At 47.6% G+C, this 18,911-nt stretch overlaps 1 protein-coding gene across 2 annotated transcripts in view; it reads left to right on the top strand.

Annotated features, from left to right (window-relative positions):
- SLC24A3 (solute carrier family 24 (sodium/potassium/calcium exchanger), member 3) overlaps positions 1-15,571 on the top strand; it is a 90,161-nt gene extending 74,590 nt beyond the window's left edge. For both annotated transcript variants that reach the window (XM_015406004.1, XM_015406003.1), the window contains exons 13-15: positions 626-738; positions 11,830-11,895; positions 13,725-15,571. In XM_015406004.1, coding sequence (XP_015261490.1) covers positions 626-738; positions 11,830-11,895; positions 13,725-13,874 — 329 coding nt within the window. In that variant the 3' untranslated portion in view covers positions 13,875-15,571. The remainder of the gene's footprint in view (positions 1-625; positions 739-11,829; positions 11,896-13,724) is intronic.
- Positions 15,572-18,911: the final 3,340 nt, after the last annotated feature.

Raw genomic sequence — 18,911 nt, 5'->3', positions numbered from 1 at the left:
TGCCGGCCAGATGGCCGGCGGGGGAAGCCCCACCCCCAACACCCACAGCCACCCCTCTCTCTCCCTTTAAGTGTGTGGAACCCGTGTTTCCTCCCAAGCCCGATCGTTGCAAGCTTGCAGGGAAATGGCAGCTTCGTGCTCTTAAAAGGGAAATGCGGCTGTTCTTAAAGGGGAAACACCGGCTCCTGCATTTAAAAGGGAAACGTTGGCTCCTTTAAGTGCAGGTAACTGCTGTTTCTGATGATCCAGCGCACGGGCGGGTGAGGGGGGCGGCAGACATCCCCAACGTGATGTCATCACATCGGGGATGCGCCCCCAAAGTCCCCTGCTGGGGGTGGAAGATGGACTTGGCAACCCTGTGTGAAATGTTTTGTCCGTGGTATTTGTGTGTACCGAGGGAGCAGCCTGTGGCCATCAGGAATATTATGTGAATGCTGTGATCAATCTAAACAAGTGGTCACCATCTGCCATTGAAGCAGGAAGGCAGGGCAGCTAGAGTAAGACAGGGAGCCCGTACATTTACAAAGCATATGTCAGTGGTAACTCTGGGAAGAACAATCGGGTTTAGGATTGCAAACTCCCTTTGGAAATGATTCTGACTCTTCCTGATTTCTTGTTTCTGCAGGCATGGGAGACATGGCTGTGTCGAACTCCATCGGAAGCAACGTTTTTGACATTCTGATCGGCCTTGGCCTTCCATGGTCCCTACAGACCCTAGCAGTAAATTATGGCTCCTCTGTAAGTTCTATGTTTACCGGAACTTTTCTTTCTCAGTTGCCCTTTAAGACCCTTTTCATTTTTGGTATAGTGGTTTGGTGTTAAGTGTGCGGACTGTAATCTGGGTTTGATTCCCCACTCCTCCACTTGCAGCTGCTGGATGACCTTGGGCAAGCCATAGTTCTGTCAGAGCTGTCCTTGAAAGAGCAGTTTCTGTCAGAGTTCTCTCAGCTCCACCTACCTCTCAGGGTGTCTGTTGTGGTGGGGGGGGGAAGGGAAAGTAATTTGTCTGACACTCCGAGTGAAGGGCGGGGTATATATCCAATCTCTTCTCTTCTTCTTCCTCTTCTGCCTAACTTGAATGATCTAAGATCTAAGTATAGTTTATTTAAAATATTTATAACATGGCCCAGAAAGCCAATGGATATACATTAGTAAAGGTAAAGCTTTCCCTTGCTTGAAAGCCAGTCGAATCCGACTCTAGGGGGCGGTGCTCATCTCCGTTTCCAAGCCGAAGAGCCAGCACTGTCCAAAGACGTTTCCATGGTCATGTGGCCAGCATGACTAGACGCTGAGGTGCAGGGAACGCTGTTACCTTCCCACCGAAGTGGTACCTATTTATCTACTTGCAATTTCTTGCTTTCGAACTGCTAGGTTGGCAGGGGCTGGGGCCAGAGACGGGAGCTCACTCCGTCATGCGTTAATCGGGTCTCGAACTGCCGAACTACAGACCTTCCAGTCTGCAGCTCAGTGTCTTAAACTCTGAGCCACCAAGGCCACCAGCGTGCAGCCAGTTAGGTGTGGAATGCATTGCATGGACTGGAAGCTGCCTGAGTGTTGATTTATTTTGTGTATAATGGAATGAGTTAATAATCACATGGACATAGCTGAACTTTCCAGCACGTCCTGCAGAGAGGGTACAGCTAATAACGATGCCCCTGCATGCATAATGCTGAGAAATGCATAATATCATTAAAAGCACAACATAGGCTCAGGTTTGGTACTTAAAAGCATGTTGTGCTCATTTGTAATTATGTGAGACTATATGGGGTCAATAAGGCAAAAATTACAGGGAAGAGCTGTTAGCAATAATGCACCATGCACCTACTGGGGGTGCGACATTTCACTTGTACCCCCGCCCCACCACAGGGCCTTTGTAGCTTGTTGCCTGAGGTCTCAGCAGGAGCTTGGTAACCCTCCTCCTCTTCCTCGCCACTCTTTTCCCCTCTAACTCTGGGGCTCCTTTCTCTTCGGCTTCTCTCACCTTCTGACCCTTACAGGGGGTCCCTCTTTCCTCTACCCACCTCCATATTCTCTAATAGGCCCTTGCTGATAATAGCCCCTGTTCCGCTCCACTTACAAAAGATGTATTCTGATATATTTCTAGGGTTGCCAAACCCACCGGTTTGCCAGGGGTCCCCCATTTTGGGGGGGGGTTCTACCCGCCCCCAGCCAGATGGCTGGCGGGGGAAGCCCCGCCCCCAACACCCACCCCTCTCTCTCCCTTTAAGTGTGTGGAACCCGTGTTTCCTCCCAAGCCTGTGCTTCCTCCCAAGCCCGATTTCCGCTTGAGGGGAACTGCCGTTTCGGGAGATCCGGCACGTGGGGAGGTGGTGGTGGGGGCGGCGGACGTCCCCAACGTGACGTCATTACGTCGGGGATGCCCCGCCCCCTCCAGGAACGCCCCCAAAGTCCCCCGCTGGGGGTGGAAGATGGACTTGGCAACCCTATATATTTCTGCACTGGGCATGGCTGAATCATTCAAGGGCTCCTGATGGATGGGCACAGCGGAATCACCCACCCTTTGAGGAAGCTGCCTGCGGAGTTTTTGTATGACTCAAAGCTCTGGCTTCCCCCCCCCCCCTTTCAGAACTGTGATTCACACAGGGACTCCAAGCATGGGAGCTTCCTCGGCTGCGAAAAGTGGAATGTGTTGGAAAGCTGGTAAAAATGGTTCGATATTCAGAGGTTGCGATGGATCTTTGTTCACTGGGGAGGAGGCATTTTCTTTCTGTGTAAAAATCTTTATTTCTAAAGGGAAGGGTACACAGGAAAGTCTACAAAACAACAAACACAATTAAGACTACATGCTTGTAACTAGGGCTTTTTTTGTAGAAAAAGTCCAGCAGCAACTCATTAGCATAATAGGCCACACCCAGCAGCATAAACTCATTAGCATATTAGGCCACACCCCTGACAGCACAGCTCATTAGCCTGTTAGGCCACATTCCCATGTTACCAGAAGTGTGGTCATCCAGCCACACCCACCTTTTGCTTCTTATTCTGTTTACCTTATTTGTTGTCAAAACCCAGGACTTTTTTGTTGCAGGAACTCCTTTGCATGTTAGGCCACACACCCCTGATGTAGCCAATTCTAATGAGTTCCTGCTGTTGGGTGTGGCCTATTATGCTAATGAGTTCATGCTGGGTGTGGCCAACCTGGGAGCCAGCCGGAACTCCGTTCCTGTGCGTTCCTGCCCGAAAATAGCCCTGCTTGTAACAACAGACACATAGATAGTGATGGAGATTCTTCCTTTGTTCTTGACCCCTAGAAGGAAATCACCTGACTGCATTGACCAATGATTGTTAGTAAATAGGCTTCAGTTTCCAGGGCTTTCTTTCCATTGGCTTTCTGCCAGGTTCCCTTACAGGTCAGTCTAAACAATAGCATGCAAGATAAGCAGATTAAACCTATAACGGCTGACTTTAGACCTTGCGACACACATATTTCCAACAGAATGTGCCTCCAATTTGAATTTCCCCTCCCATTTTATTTGCCTCATTTGTCCAGGGGAACACGGCGGCGGCGGCTTCAGTCTGTGAGACTCTCGTCTGGGCTTCCTTTCTCCTTTAGTATTTCTGTACCTCTGATTCTCAGGACTCAGGTCTGCAAGGGGTCTTTAATGAGAGGCAGCAAATGAAGTTTCGTTGGGGGGCGCCACAAGGGAGATTAGCCCTCACCTGTTGAAAAAGTAACCTTGCACCAGTAGGCCCAAGTGGATCAGTGGATGCCCGTGATCCCGACTGAAGCTTCCAGATCACTCTTGCTCACTGATCTGAACAGCCAGAAGACCAGCTGACCTATAGATCATGTTAAGTCGCTCGCTTAACAAAGCGGTCAGAGAGTGATTCAGCAAGAACACAACTTTATTCTTCCAACTCGAACACAACTCCAACACGGATCAACATCAGATAGCCAGAACAGAACGGTTCAGCTTTTCCATTGCAGTTGTCCTGCTTTTAAACATTCCCGGCTAATATAGCCACGCCCACTGTACAATTACCAACCAATGAGGTTGTCCCAATAAAGACCAATCACAAGCGTTCCCGCTCAGGGAGCTTGCTGTGAAGTGATTGGATGTTAGTTCCTGGGCTAGTAACCTGATTGGATGTATTTGGATCCTAGCCCAGGACGAAGCTCAACATGGCAATTCAGTTAGATGTTTCACAACACTATGCATTCAATAGGCAGCTCATTGAATACGTTACAGATCAGCCTTCAGCACTGAACTTGTTTTGTTCCTTGCTTCCCCCTGCCTTTGCCTGCACAGGAGCCAGGCCTGATGGTTCGGGGTAGCGGTTAAGAGCACGGACTCTAATCTGGGAGAACCGGGTTTGATTCTTCACTCTTCCACATGCAGCTGCTGGAGTGACCTTGGGCCAGTCACTAGTTCTTTCAGAGCTGTTCTCTCAAGGGCAGTTCTCGAAAGAGCTCTCTCAGCCCCACCTACCTCACAGGGTGTCTGTTGTGGGGAGGGGAAGGGAAAGGAGGCTGTAAACTACTCTGAGACTCCAAGTGAAGGGCGGGGTATAAATCCAATCTCCTCCTCCTCCTTTTCTTCTTCTCTTCCTCCTCCTCCTCCATCTTTTTCTTCTTGCCTCACCCCTTTCGTTTCCCTGCTCTTGCCTCAAAGCCGCGGGCCAGGTTGGGTTGACACCAGAACATCTGGGCGGGCGGGCGGGCGGGCTGGATAATAGTGTGAATGTGTGTGCCATTTGCGTACTCGTTGCATGCATTGAACGTGACACAATATCCAGAAGAAGCAAAACAGAAGAAGAAGTGAAGGTTGTTCAATCAGGTGTCTTGGAGGACTGGTACCTGTCTGAGTAGATAATGCTGAATTACATGGACCAGTGGTTTGACTTGGTGTAAGCTAGGGTCGCCTCTTCTGGGTTGGGGAATACCTGGAGATTTGGGGAGTGGATCCTGGGGAGGGCGGGGTTTTGGGGGGGGGAGCTCAGCAGTGTATAATGTCATACAATCCACCTCTCCTTCTTTGGAGGTTTTCAGACAGAGGCCAGGTGACCATCTGACAGCAATGCGGATTCTGTGAACTTAGGCGGATCACGAGAGAGAGGGAGGGCAGGAAGGGTTGCCTCAGTGCTTAGTTCTCATGGCCCTTTCTTACACGCCCAGGGAAATGCTGATCGCCACTTTGGGGTCAAGAAGCAATTTTTCTCCAGGCTGGTTTGCCTGGGGATCCTGGAGGGTTGTTTTTTTTTTGCCATCTTCTGGACATGGAGCAGGGGTCACTGGGGGTGCATGCAGGGGAGGTAGTTGTGAATCCCTGCACTGTGCAGTGGGTTGGACTAGATGACCCTGAGGGTCCCTTCCAACTCTATGTCGAATTTTACATTACCCTTTTTAAGCTGTTTTTGATTCGTCATGGAGTATATCGGTATAGGGCTGCTATTTCACACATGGCTTTCCCCTTCTGGTAAAGAGCTGGATCTGAAGCGGTTTGCCATTTCAGACTGCATCACTTTTCCCCCACCATTTTTCGCCCGCGCGGGCGATCGCCGGCTTTTTTTTTTTTTAATGTTCGCTTTATAGCGCTATAGCAATATAACAAAACACTCCAGGCATTCCAATGGGGTTGATATACTGCTGTTCCATTATAGCGTTATAGTGCTATAGCGCTATAACACTATAAAGCAAACATTTTTTAAAAAAAAACCCGGAGATCGCCCACGCGGGTGAAAAACGGCGGGAAAAAGCGCATCAGAACCAGGAGAGGAAACTGGAGACTACTTGGAAGTGGTTGACAGGTAAAACGCTTCAGCCCCGTTTCCTAAACGGGACAGAAGCGTTTGTGTCTGAAATTACAAATATATTCCGGTAGGGAACCAGTTCTAAAACGGTTCTGTCTGAAATGACAGACCAGAAACCGTTTGGGAACCATTCCTCTTCCGGATTATATCGTCTGTCTGAAATTCCTCTATATGATTCCAGAGGAGCCATTCTCTGCAGGGGAACTGATCTCTATTCTCTGGGGGCCAGTTGTAATTCCGGGAGGTCTCCAGCAACTACCTGGATGTTGGCAACCCTAGTGTAAGCCGTATTTGGGGGAGCTGGCAGAGAAAGGTCTTTCGCGCAGTTGTTGAGATCCCCTCATTCCATGTCCGTTGGAAGCTTACAGAAATGGGAGAGCAAATGGCGGTGAACCCCTATTCTGTCAAGACTGTCTGACAGAGAGCCAGTTTGGTGTAGTGGTTAAGTGCTTGGACTCTAATCTGGGAGAACCAGGTTTGATTCCCCACTCCGCCACTCGCAGCTGTTGGATGACCTTGGGCAAGCCATAGTTCTGATAAGAGCTGTTCTTGAAAAAGAGCAGTTTCTCTCAGAGCTCTCTCAGCCCCACCTACCTCACAGGGTGCCTGTTGTGGGGAGGGGGAGGGAAAGGAGTTTGTAAGCTGCTCTGAGACTCCGAGCGAAGGTCGGGGTATACATCCAATCTCTTCTTCTTCTTCTTCTTCTTCATCAAGGCTGTGAAGTATGTTGTGGCCAGCAGGGGGAGCGACCACTGTGTTACTTTATTCTGTCAGTTTTTCCTTTGTGTCTGTTTCTCTGGTTCCTCTTCAGTTTTTCAGCTGTAGTTTGGGGTGTCCTCTTTCATTTTCCTGCCTCTGCCTGCAACGTGGCATGACTGATACCTGAACTGAGGAGAATTGTCTCTCTGTTGGTCAGCTGGATGAAAACTGCGTGGTGTTTGCCAACAAAAACTTTTGCCCAATGAAATCTGGCCTTTGTTCCAGGAAATACAGCTGCGATGTCTATTGCAGGCCCTGCAGCTTCCTGACAGAGTGCATTCCAGAGGTTCAGATCTGTTGTTGCCAACTGTCCCGGCAAATTTTCACCCCAGAGGATTTTCCCCGGGGAAATGAGGCCCTTTTTGTTTATTATTCGGTCTCGTCGCATTTATTCGAACTATTTCAACATGCACACAGCCTATCTGTTAAAAATAGTCAGTTATAATTATAATTTAAACATATAATAGAAACAGCGTTCCGTGCGCCTTGGTGTTTAGTCATGCCGGCCACATGACCACGGAAACGTCTCAGGACAGCGCTGGCTCTTCGGCTTGGAAACGGAGATGAGCACCGCAACCCTAGAGTCGGACTCGACTGGCTTTCGAGCAAGGGAACCTTTACCTTTTATAATTATAATGATTCAAGGAAGTCAGCTAAATCACTTCATAGTACTGAACTGTCCTGCAGTTCGTTTACAGCTTTTATGACTGACATCTAGCTGTGGTATGAAAGAACAACAAAATCATCTCTTTTTCTTAGATTCAGGTGGGGTAGCCATGTTGGTGTGAAGCAACAGGACAGAGTTTGAGTCCAGTGGCACCTTTAAGACCAACAAAGTTTAATTCTGGGTATAAGCTTTTGTGTGCAGGCAACTGGAGAAGTTTGTTCTTTGTTCTCTCTCTTTGTCTTGTATATCCTCACTTGCTTTCCTTTACAACCAGGTCTAAGAGCCAAAACAGATGTTACGTCTGACACATGTTGAGACGCAGGTGCTTGTCCTGAATCACTGTCACACAGAGAAACAGGATATCTTACCTGAACAGTGTTCCATTGCTTCTTTTGGCTCTAAAACGCTGTGAGGAAGGGAGGAAGGATTTCTAGCCTCCAGCTGAGCAGTTTTTGCCAGTGGCCATGGCTGTGAGCAGGGGTCGTTTCGTAGAAAAAGAGCTAGGGGAACTCATTAGCATAACTCATTAGCATATGCCACACCCCCTGCCATCACCGGAAGTGTGTCATAAGGCCACACACCCTGACATCACCGGAAGTGTGTCATAAGGCCACACACCCTGCCCCCAACGGTCCCGGCCGCCAGCGGCGGCCTTGCAGCTCCACTGCCGAGCCCCATGAGGGGCCCGGTGGTGGACCTGCAAGGCCGGTGGAAGTGCGAGGGAGCCCCGCGAAGGCCCTCCCTGGCCCCAGGCAGGCAGGGGTGGGGAGAGGCAGGGAGGAAGCAACTTACCCTCCCTCTTCTCCTGCCTCCTCCTGGCTGAATGAGGGCCGGAAGCAGGGCGGCCGGAAGCAGGGGGCGGGGCTTCGTCATGTGCCCCGCCCCCCGTACCTCACCCGGGGGAACTGCGATCCCCCGCCATCCCCCCCGAAATGACCTCTGGCTGTGAGGGACCTGTTTGGCCTGTTCTCTGGCCGCACATGATTTTCCTAGGACACCTGGAGCCAGGAAAGGGCAAACCGGGCACCCTGTAGCCATTTCATCTGGTGAAAACTTCTCAGGTGGGAGCCTGGAAGGCCTTCTTCCCACTTCCCTGTGCTCCAGAGCTGAACGGAACAGCAGAGCACTGTTGGGGTAAGACACCCTGTTCTTCTGTGAGACACGGACCCATGTCCCAATTTGTTTCAGATGTAACATTTCGTTTGGCCCTAAGCCAGCCAGGAAAGAGAGTCTTCCTCCTCCTCCTCCTCTCTGTGTATGTCTCTGCCCCTTTTTTAAAAAAAACCCTAACAAAAATATAGAGGCTGATAGTGCAATTTGCCTTACCCTGGGTCGTGACCCACCCGTTGAGGACAGATGTGGTTGCTGTCTAAATTCTTGTGTGTGAAGCAAAAGAAAAAAAAGAAGTATTTTGTTTTCTGCTTTGTGGCTGTCTTCAAAGTTTGCCGTTTTTCAAACGTAACCGAGAAATGGGTAAAACTGCTGCCGATGTACTGTGGGAGCATTATTTCCTGAGCTGGCAACTCAGTAAATCTGCTTCGATGCAGAAAATTCCGATTTGAATCACTCATTAGGTTAAAAGACAAATTCACGGAACAGTTAAACAGTCCAGCTGTTGAACAAACAAGGGCTGTGTTGTTGGACGGGGCGCGTGAACTTTTATCCCCACAGTTATTTTGGGGTGATGGACGAATGCTTTTTCTCTCTTCTGCCCGTACATCTGTCAGGCCAGCTGAGCAACCAAGCCCTGGAAGCCGACCCATCACCTTTGGAAGAACACTGCTCTGCTAAGTTCTCCTCTGCGCCTCCCGAACAAATGGCAACTCGCCATTAAAAATATTCCCGCACTCTAAAGAAAACAAACCCGACACACACACACGAACTAACCAACTTTAGATTATGCCCTTGTAAAATGTGTCGGAAGAATGGTTGTGTTTCATATATATCGACTGGCTGACCGGAGAACTCTGGCAGGGATTGAGTGAATAGATTAATTCCACCATCATCTCTAGTCGGGTTTGGCAGGATTTTGAAACGGTACGAAACCCTGTTGGGCTTATTTACCAGAGACAACAGTAGGATGGGTTTACCCAACAAAAGGAGCAATTCTTCTTTCAAAATACCGTGTTCCCTGGGGGGGGGGGGGGGCAGCTGTTCTCTGTCTCCAGCCTAAACCTCCATTTCAGCTGCCTCTGTCTCTCATGGAACGTAATCAACAATCCCCCACTGCCAGTGTTCCCTCTAAGCTGAGTTAGCATGAGCTAGCTCACAGTTTTTTAGCCTCCGGCTCACACATTTGTGCCTTAGCTCAGGAAGGATGGCTCCAGAGCAAACTAATTTATGCAGTAGCCAAATTGCTGGCTCACAACTTCAATGCCGGTAGCTCACAGAGTAGAATTTTTTGCTCACAAGACTCCACAGCTTAGAGGGAACATTGCCCCCCGCCCCCCCAAATAGCTGTTTTCTTTCAGTCACGAGGTCTGGTTCCCATGGATTTGTCGTGGTGACGGCTGTGAAACAGGTCCTTTCCACAGTGGCCGGCCACTGTGGATTTTCTCCGTATTCGAGTCGAGGCCATTTAAGTACACAGCAAAACAGCATCCGAATAACCCGGGGCAACAGCAGGCTGGAACTGGGCTGACCACTGAAGGGGGGGTCATGTAATGCAGAATGGGGGGGGCGTAATAAAAAGCAGGTTGAACTCGATTTTAGTGCAGAAGGGGGGGGGGACCTGGATTAAAAAGAAGGTTGGATTCGATTTCAGTGCCGAATTGCTTGGAGGACACCACGGTGAACATGGATGAAAAGGAGAGTGCAGAAAGGGCCTTCCTCTCAGACGGCACCACCCTTGCATCAAGGGATGGCTTCTTCCGCCAGGAGACGGCGCTGCCGTGAGCACAACAGATCTGCAGTTCTGTTGCATCTAATGTGGCCTGCTCTGCTGGACCCTTAATGGTTCCCAGACATCCTTTCTCTGGAGAGCCAGTTTGGTGTAGTGGTTAAGTGCGCAGACTCTAATCTGGGAGAACCGGGTTTGATTCCCCACTCCTCCATTTGCACCTGGCTGGATGACCTTGGGCAAGCCATAGTTCTGTCAGAGCTGTTCTTGAAAAAGAGCAGTTTGTGTCTGTTGTGGGGAGGGGAAGGGAAAGGAGTTTGTGAGCCGCTCTGAGACTCCTTTGGGTAGTGAAGGTCGGGGTATAAACCCAATCTCCTCCTCCTCCTCCTCTTCTAAAAACCACGTGGCCAGCGGGAACCAGGTAGGGGACCCCTGCCCTAGTGGTGACATGAGCTAGGAGCCTACCTCCCAGGGTGCCTGTTGTGGGGAGGGGAAGGGAAAGGAGTTTGTAAGCCGCTCTGAGACACCTTTGGGTAGTGAAGGGCGGGGTATAAATCCAATCTCCTCCTCCTCCTCCTCTTCTTCTTCTTCTCTTGGCTGGTACAAAAAAGTTGTAGGGTTGTCGCCCCTGCCCCCCAACCACCAGTGAGCGGGATGTGGGGGTAAGTTTGCCAGATCCAGGTTGGGATCGAGGGAAACTCTTGGAAATTTGGGAATGGAATCTAAGGAGGACAGGGGCCCCGATGGGGTACAGTGCTCTAGGCTCCACCCTCCAAAGCATCCACTTTCTTCAGGGGAACTGATCTCTGCTGTCTGGAGATGAGCTGTAATTCTGAGGGATCCCCAGGCCCCACCTGGAGGCTGGCATCCCTAACATGTTGCCATGGGCTCCTTCGCAATCAGGATCCCAGACATATAATCTCATGTGACGAGGCCGTTCTGATGCTGCAGTGTTTAAAGCTGTTGACTTGTGCCAGCAGCGCAGCGTGGTGTTAGGGAGCCTGTTGTCTTGCTTGGACAAGAAGCTGACATATTTCTTCCCTATAAACCAGGGGTGGCCAAACCGCGGCTCGGGAACCACACGCGGCTCTTTCACACTTATTGTGCGGCTCCCGGCAGGGCAGCTGAGGAAGTGAAGGGGAGGCACGCGTCCCCGATCGGGCTTCCCTTCCGCAGCCAGTGTTCTTTCCACCTTTCTTTCTCTTTTTCTCTCTTTCTCCCTTTCTCCCTTCCTTCCTTTCTCTCTCTTTTCCTTCCTTCCCCCTCCCTCACTTTCCCATCTATTTGCTTTCTTTGTTTCTCTCTCTTTCTTTCCACCTCTTTCATTCTTTCCACCTCTCTCTCTCTCTTTCTCTCTCTCTTTGACAAATAAATATCATTGGGCAAATAAATATTATTATCAATATCTGTTTTTACCCCTTTTGTTTTTATTTTTGGCAGTCTCATTTAACGTGTGTGTAATATTTGTCTTGCAGCTCTCAGCCAGCTGACGTTCATTCTATGTGGCTCTTACGTTAAGCAACTTCGGCCGCCCCTGCTATAAACTATCCTTGTAGACAGAGATGGAATTTCCTTTTTCTCATTGTTTTTGTGTAGGTTAAATGCGGGACGTTACTACAGACAGAACCCGGGGGGGGGGGGGAGCTCCAGGACCTAATGTCCTCTTTGATTGAAAAGGCTATGACGTGTCATTTCTCACATTTTAAACTTTCCGAATACAGATTTCTATTGATTATAAGTGCTCTCAATTAGAAACAAGTGCATAACTCGGAAACTGTTTACATGAACTTTTCAGATTCAGTTGAACAGTCGGGGACTTATCTATTCTGTGGGCCTGCTGCTGGCATCAGTTTTTGTCACTGTAAGTAAATCGTCCTTATGTGTGTTGCTTTGATGAGCGGGACGAGCGGTCCAATCAAATGTTAGATATCTGAGGGAAGGAGCTGTGATTCGCAGAATCCCATATTGAAATAAATCTTTGGAGTGTACATTATACATTTTTCCCCCAGCCATTTATCTACCACCTTTTCTTAAATGCATTATCATCTCTTCCTGCTAGTATTTGGTTTAATTTGTCCATTTCCGCTATTTCAAGGGTTTTTTCGATTATCTCATCTCTTCTAGGTATTGTATCCGTTTTCCATTTTTTAGCTGCAAGGATTCTGCTTACTGTGAGAATATATAGGATAACACAGTGATCGTCCTTATTTAATCTATCTGGTACTATGTTCAGAAGAAAAGTTTCAGGACGGAGTTGCAATTCTATATCTGTTATCTCTTTTATCAATTTTTTTAACCATTTTCCAAAAACCGCATATATTTTCACATCTCCACCAAGTATGGTAAAAAGTTCCTATGTTATTTTTACATCTCCAAAGAAACAAACAAGGACCCAGCAGCTCTAGAGAATTTGACAAGACAAAAAGTTGCTGTACAAGTTCAGGTTCTTATGCAAGTTCGTCTCGTGCTGGGACTTCGGTCTCTGGATGTTCAGCTATTGAAACAAAAGAACATATATTAAATTATTATTGTTATGCATAAGAACCTGAACTTGTACAGCAACTTTTTGTCTTGTCAAATTTTTACATCTCCAACAAGCATCCGTAACATTCTTATAACATTTGGAAAGTTTATCTGGGGTCCAGTGCCACCTATCCACTCCAAAGAATGTTATGTATAAAAATGAATTTTATTTGTTTTTTGTAACGGAAAATACATAAATAAATCGTTAAAAAAAAGAAAAGAAATAAATCTTGAGAGTCTTTAAGGTGCCCCTGGATGCTTGTTTGACTTTGCTTCAACAGACTAATAGAATTACCTCTCTGCAACAAATCAGATATCGGGCTTTACTGCATTCTTATTTTCCTGTTTCTTCTGGAGGGTTGTGTGTGTTCTGCATGTGTTTTGCTCCCTCTAGTGGTCGATTTGGTATTACGTCGCTTTTTGGCTGGCATAAAAACCTGCCAGACATAAAGGGGTATAATATTGAATCAACCACTAGAGGGAGCAAAACAAGTGTGGAAAAGGGGGGGGGAAACCCTGAAGAAACAGGAATTTACAAGTGAGGAAAATGAGAATGCGGAAGAGCACGTTGTCTTCCTTTGATCGGATTTGTGGAAAAGTTGGTGCTGCTATGGAACATCACATTCTTTTTGCGGCAGGGGTGGAATCCTAACTCAAGAAGAAAGAAAATCATGTGAGCCCCCCTCCCCCCGGTCAATCTTCCATAATCCAGACTAGTTCAGTCTGCTATAAACACAAAGCCAGAGCTAGAAATATGTACACAGCCAATTAACTTTATAGTCTATAGAAATGCAATTAACAAGTCAACTGAAACGCGATTTTCTAAATGTTTCAATTGCTTTCTGTTAACCTAGCACGAGTAAAAGATTAAATGAGACCCCAAGATAGCAGGTAGGCTGGGCCTGCCCCTCAGTGCCACCCCTCTGCAGAAAATGTGTTGAATTATTCTTGGATGCTCTCCCGTTGAAGGCCTCCTCAAAAAACAGGATTGAGTAGACGCGGGGGAAATCACGCAAAGCTGCCCGGGGCAAAATGCGGGCCACACAGCAGCTTGTGTGAAATTGACACGTACCATCGGGGCAAAAGGGAGCAGCGCTTGTGGGAAATCGGTCCTTAAGGTAGAGAAAAATGGGGTATAAAAACAAGCTCTTCTTGTGTGTTTTGTAGGTGTTTGGTGTTCACTTGAACAAGTGGAAGCTGGATAAGAAGCTGGGGACCGTGTGCCTTTTCCTCTATGGCATCTTTTTGTGTTTCTCCATCTTGACAGAGTTTAACGTCTTCACTTTTGTGAACTTGCCCATGTGCAGAGATCACTGATTGTGTGGACGAGACTGCTGAGAGGCCATCTTCCTTCGTTACTTGTGCAATACGGACGGTGTTGGACATCTCCGAGCGGTGTGCCCCGGGAAGGCCGGGAAGGACACCCCCCCTTGCTGTTCATCGAGCCCTCTTCCTGCCTGGGTTGAGCCTCTCTCTAAACCAGCCCCTTCACACAGACACAAGAATTATCTGGAAACTTCCTGCACTGATGTGAAGATTTACAAACTCAGATATTGTGAACAGTGACTTGGAGTCTAAGCGAACTAGCCTCTGCCTGGCACTGAGCCAGAGAAACAGAATTGCTACCGTTTCTTCTTCTTCTTCTTCTGTTTTTTTTAACTTATTTGATGGAAGACTTATCTAATTTATGAACTGAGACTTTTGCTAGGTGACAAAGAAGAGGGTACATTTTGTTGGGTGCTTTTTTTTTTTTTTTGAGGAAAACAGGAGTCTGTTTCCTTCTCTCCCCCTCCCCGCCCCTGAGGTCAACCAACTTTCTTGCAGCTCCCGTATCCTTCCGAGTGCTCCATTTCATTGGACGAGTCAAAGGACAGAAATGGTGGTATGGGAGCTCAGTTCCAGGTACCTGGTATTGGAGTGGATCTTGTGTTTACTGAAAGAAAACATGGCAGATAGGAGTACAAAATGGCTTCCTTACGGGAAACGTCTCACTTAGAGGGATTCAAGAGCGACCCTAAGGCAGTCTGTAGACGTGAACACTGCTGCTGTTTTATTCCTCAGATCAGAACCTGATTGCCAAGTGGTTTGTTGTATTTCCGAGCAATAGTTTTCATCTTAACAGCCCTGGAAGTCTGAGGTGGAGCTCTGTTTTTGTTTTTATTTTCAGTAGTTTGAAATGCAAGATTGGATGCAAAGCCCGGACTGACCACTTGGGGTTTCTTAATATTAATAGTTTCTGTAGCACTTTTAGTTTGAAAAGAGCTTTACAACCCTTACCTCTTTGCCCTGACAACAATCTGACGAGGTTAAGTCACTAATATTCCCATGTTTCCGATGGGGAACTGAGACTGAGGGAAAATGGTATGCCCGAGACCAATGAACAAGCATGTCCATGACCGAGTGAGGCTTTGAACCATAGACGCTCCGTCAACCGGATGACGCTGCCTCTTGGTGTAATGGGGGGTGGGGGAAGGGGGGGAAGGGTATGTAAAGTTACTTTGTTTTTAAAACATTAGTTGTAGACACTGGTTTCTGAAAGGCATATTTTGCACAGATATTATTACTGATGTTATCATTTGCCACTCCACAAAGGATACACTGGATTTGGGTAGGGATCCCCCCCCTCCCCCCGTACAGCCAAGTGGGCACAATCCATGAAGAAGGTCGTCTTCACAAGCCTCTTTTTAGGAAATCTTCCTGGTGGATTGTGTTGTTTATCTGCTCCAAAATTGCTTAGAATTGTCCCACGTTCTCCTGGAGGCTGGGGCAACCGGGAGCCATGGGCCATTGCAAAGACAGGCTACCGAGTAGCTAAGGTGGTGATGAAAGGTTTGCTCTTCAGTGCCCTGTGCCCCCGTGGATCTTGTCATAGTTTTGCCCTGTTCGTACTGCAGACGAGAGAAATTTTGGGAGAGTCACCAATTGGTATCCCATTTTCACAGTTAATCATGAAATCATGACCAATGTTCCCTCTAAGCTGTGGAATCTTGTGAGCAAAAATTCTACTCTGTGAGCTACCGGCATCAAAGTTGTGAGCAAGTGATTTGGCTGCTGCATAAATTAGTTTGCTCTGGAGCCATCCTTCCCGGGCTAAGACAAAAATGTGTGAGCCGGAAGCTAAAAAACTGTGAGCTAGCTCACACTAACTCAGCTTAGAGGGAACACTGATCATGTGACTGTCTCCGTCACATTTAAGCACTGGCCGTTTCTGCTTTACTTGTCTGTATGCTTTGTTTGGAAGTGTAACAATGAATTTCCAGCGAGTCGACATCTGAGTTATTATTTTTTTCATATCTAGATTACCAGCCAAGGTCTTTAGAGAGCCTACAAGTCCGAAGTATTGGGGTTAAAAGCAGATTTCTGAGGGGAAAATTGGAGTTAAAAGCAGATTTCTGAGGGGGAGATCTATCTACCCACCAGTTTGCACCTTTTAAGTCTGATTACTTTAAAACTAATTTCATTTGGATAAATAGTGTGAAATAAAAAAATTCCAAACTGTCACCTCCCTTTATCACAGCAGCTTGATTACTTGGTAGTTTCCAGAGCTTTCCTTGTCTCTCAGATGCACACATGGCTGGTCTGTAGCCATTTTGGTAGAACTCAAACATTCATGTATGACATAGTTCAGTACAAGTTGGTTTATTTCTCTGACGTGTTTATGTTACCATTTCTGTGTCAAGTAACTGCAATAATTCATTCAAACGCCGTTCTTAGACTTTTCCCAAGCTCTATACACCTGTACAGGTTTTATATGAACATAATTCTAATGTGTCTATGCCATTGCTTTAGACCAGTGGTTTTCAAATGTTCTGCCTTGAGAGAACCCTTTTCCACATCGGTCGATATACCCTCAAGAGCCAGTTTGGTGTAGCGGTTAAGAGCGTGGACTCTAATCTGGGAGAACCAGATTTGATTCCCCCACTCCTCCACATGCAGCTGCTGGTGTGACCTTGGGTCAATTACAAGTTGTTTCAGGGCTGTTCTCTCATGAGCCGTTCTCAAAAGAGCTCTCTCAGCCCCACCTACCACACAGAGTGTCCGTTGTGGGGAGGGGAAAGGAAAGGAGATGGTAAGCCGCTCTGAGACTCCGAGTGAAGGGTGGGGTATAAATCCAATCTCCTCCTCCTCCTCCTCCTCCTCCTTTTTCTTTTAATGCCCTTTAATGCCAAGCATTGTAAGCCGCCCTGAGCCCACTCGTGGGGAGGGGGAGATAAAAATACTACAAATAAATAAATGAATAATTTTTTCTTCTTCGTCTGCCCTGCAGCCCCTGTGAGCTGAAGAATTCATGTGGGAACCGATCGGCTCTTTGTGGCCTCATCTGAGAGGGTTCTCAGGAACTCCCCCCCCCCCAGCATTTTTCTGCCGCTCTGGGTAGCCAGGGAAGATGGGCGGGAAAGGGAAGCCCGTCTGCCATTCCTGAACTCCTCGTTTAGTAATTCATGATAAGCCCCTGTAGAATCTCAAGGTTCCGCAGAACGCAGTTTGAAAACCACTGTCACACCTCCTGAGTGATGTTTTCATTCGGTATCAACAATAGTGGCTATTCTGTACACTTTGCCCCCCTAGAAATATGATTGGATTCATTTTAACCCTATCAGTTTTAATGTTTCCTTTGCTATACAGTAGATGGTCTTCGGGAAACAGGTTCCTTCTCAGAACCTGAACTGCTATTCCCCCCCCCAAAAAAAGTATTTGTAGGGCAGCTCCAATGGAGCCAGTCGGATCTATTTCTACGAAATAGCCTTTATATCTACCCGATGGTGCAACACGGGAATAACTGCGCTGAAAGGGATCTTTCATGTTGGAGGGAATCAAATATTTTAGGAATATTGTACTTGAGCACTGAATGTATATTGCTAGAACTATAGGTGTGTGGTGGGTGTCGAAGCTGGTCATGAAAGTGAGCCCACGATTCAAACTCTGAGAATATAGATTGCATATATCAGGATTGGGCTGGGACCATAGGTAACCATACCCAAATTCAGGCCTGTCCCGTATATTCTCCATTCCAGGTCACTTTGAGGTCTGTTGCGGAGCCGGACTGTGAGGTTCCTAGTTCAAGCTCTGGAGTCCTTGATAATGTGGATCTAGGCAGGATTCAGCATATGATAGAGTGTGTTTGTGTGAGTGAGAGAAAGAGAGAGAACTCGTTTCACCATGCATCCCCCTTTTTTTGCTTTATAATGTTGGAATCATTATGAATTTGAGCCACAAACTGGGTGAATGGCAGTGCATTCGTACAACACCTGTTCATTGCTGTGAGGGTCCAACCAGTCCACGTTCTCTACAGATTTCCAGTTTGGTTGTATGAATTGATCCTTTCTGTCAGTATGGTCAGGCTGTGGGAAAGACTTGCATCCCTACCCACGCCTTAACAAAATTTCCAGACTCTGGGTAAATACAGGTGACCACTTCCTGGGTGGTAAGTCATCATGGGCTGCTGGGAGCCAACCACAAAGTTTCCCCTCTGGGGGACACCTGCATGCTATCCAGACCCAACCAAAACACTCCAGGAAAACAAATAACAAGACTTCCCCATCTCTGGTGACTCCCAGGGTAAAGAGGACCCCTGGCATTTTGTTTGCCTAGACCAGTGATGGCAAACCTTCTAGAGACCGAGTGCCCAAACTGCGACCCAAAACCCACTTATTTATCGCAAAGTGCCAACACGGCCATTTAACCTGAATACTGAGGTTTTACTTTAGGAAAAAACAACTCCTACATTAACTTAAGATGATCCAAACAAAGTAAGGAAAGCAATCCCAAATGCTTTCATTGACTTAAAATTATTTGGCAGAAAATTCGACACTTTAATGAATGATGGTCTGGGCCTGGCTGGGGCAATGGCACGCCTGCCCACAGAGAGGGCTCTGAGTGCCACCTCTGGCACCCGTGCCATAGGTTCGCCACCACTGGCCTAGACCAACTCCCCCCCCCCCCCCGCCCCCCCCCCCCCCCCCCCCGGCCACCTGACATCTCTGCTTGGCATGCACGTGACTAGTTGGTAAAGCTGGTCTTGTATTTTCAACAGGTAAGAAGAATTTTATCAGTCCCCATGCTTCTGCAGGTCAGGAGCTAAATGGCATTAAAATTCTCACTCCTTGGAAGAAACAAACAGATGATCGGTTTCTAGGAGTTTGCATGGACACTCTAAAAACCTACCAGAATGGTTTGTATTCATCCACTGTTTGGGGTGGAATGCTCGGACTATTGCTGTGTGTAAACCTGACTGAAATTAATGGGATTTACGCAGCTGAAGCAACCCATCCAGCTTTCTTAAGGGGAAATACTTCTGATTAGTTGTTTGCTTCAACAGCTCCTTGACCTGTTCACTTGTTTTTCACTCAAGGT

Source organism: Gekko japonicus, unplaced genomic scaffold, assembly GCF_001447785.1.
Source record: "Gekko japonicus isolate JY-2015 unplaced genomic scaffold, Gekko_japonicus_V1.1 scaffold388, whole genome shotgun sequence".
Taxonomy (NCBI): Eukaryota; Metazoa; Chordata; class Lepidosauria; order Squamata; family Gekkonidae; genus Gekko; species Gekko japonicus.
Note: the sequence above shows the minus strand (reverse complement) of the source record. Positions and strands in the feature narration are given on the sequence as shown.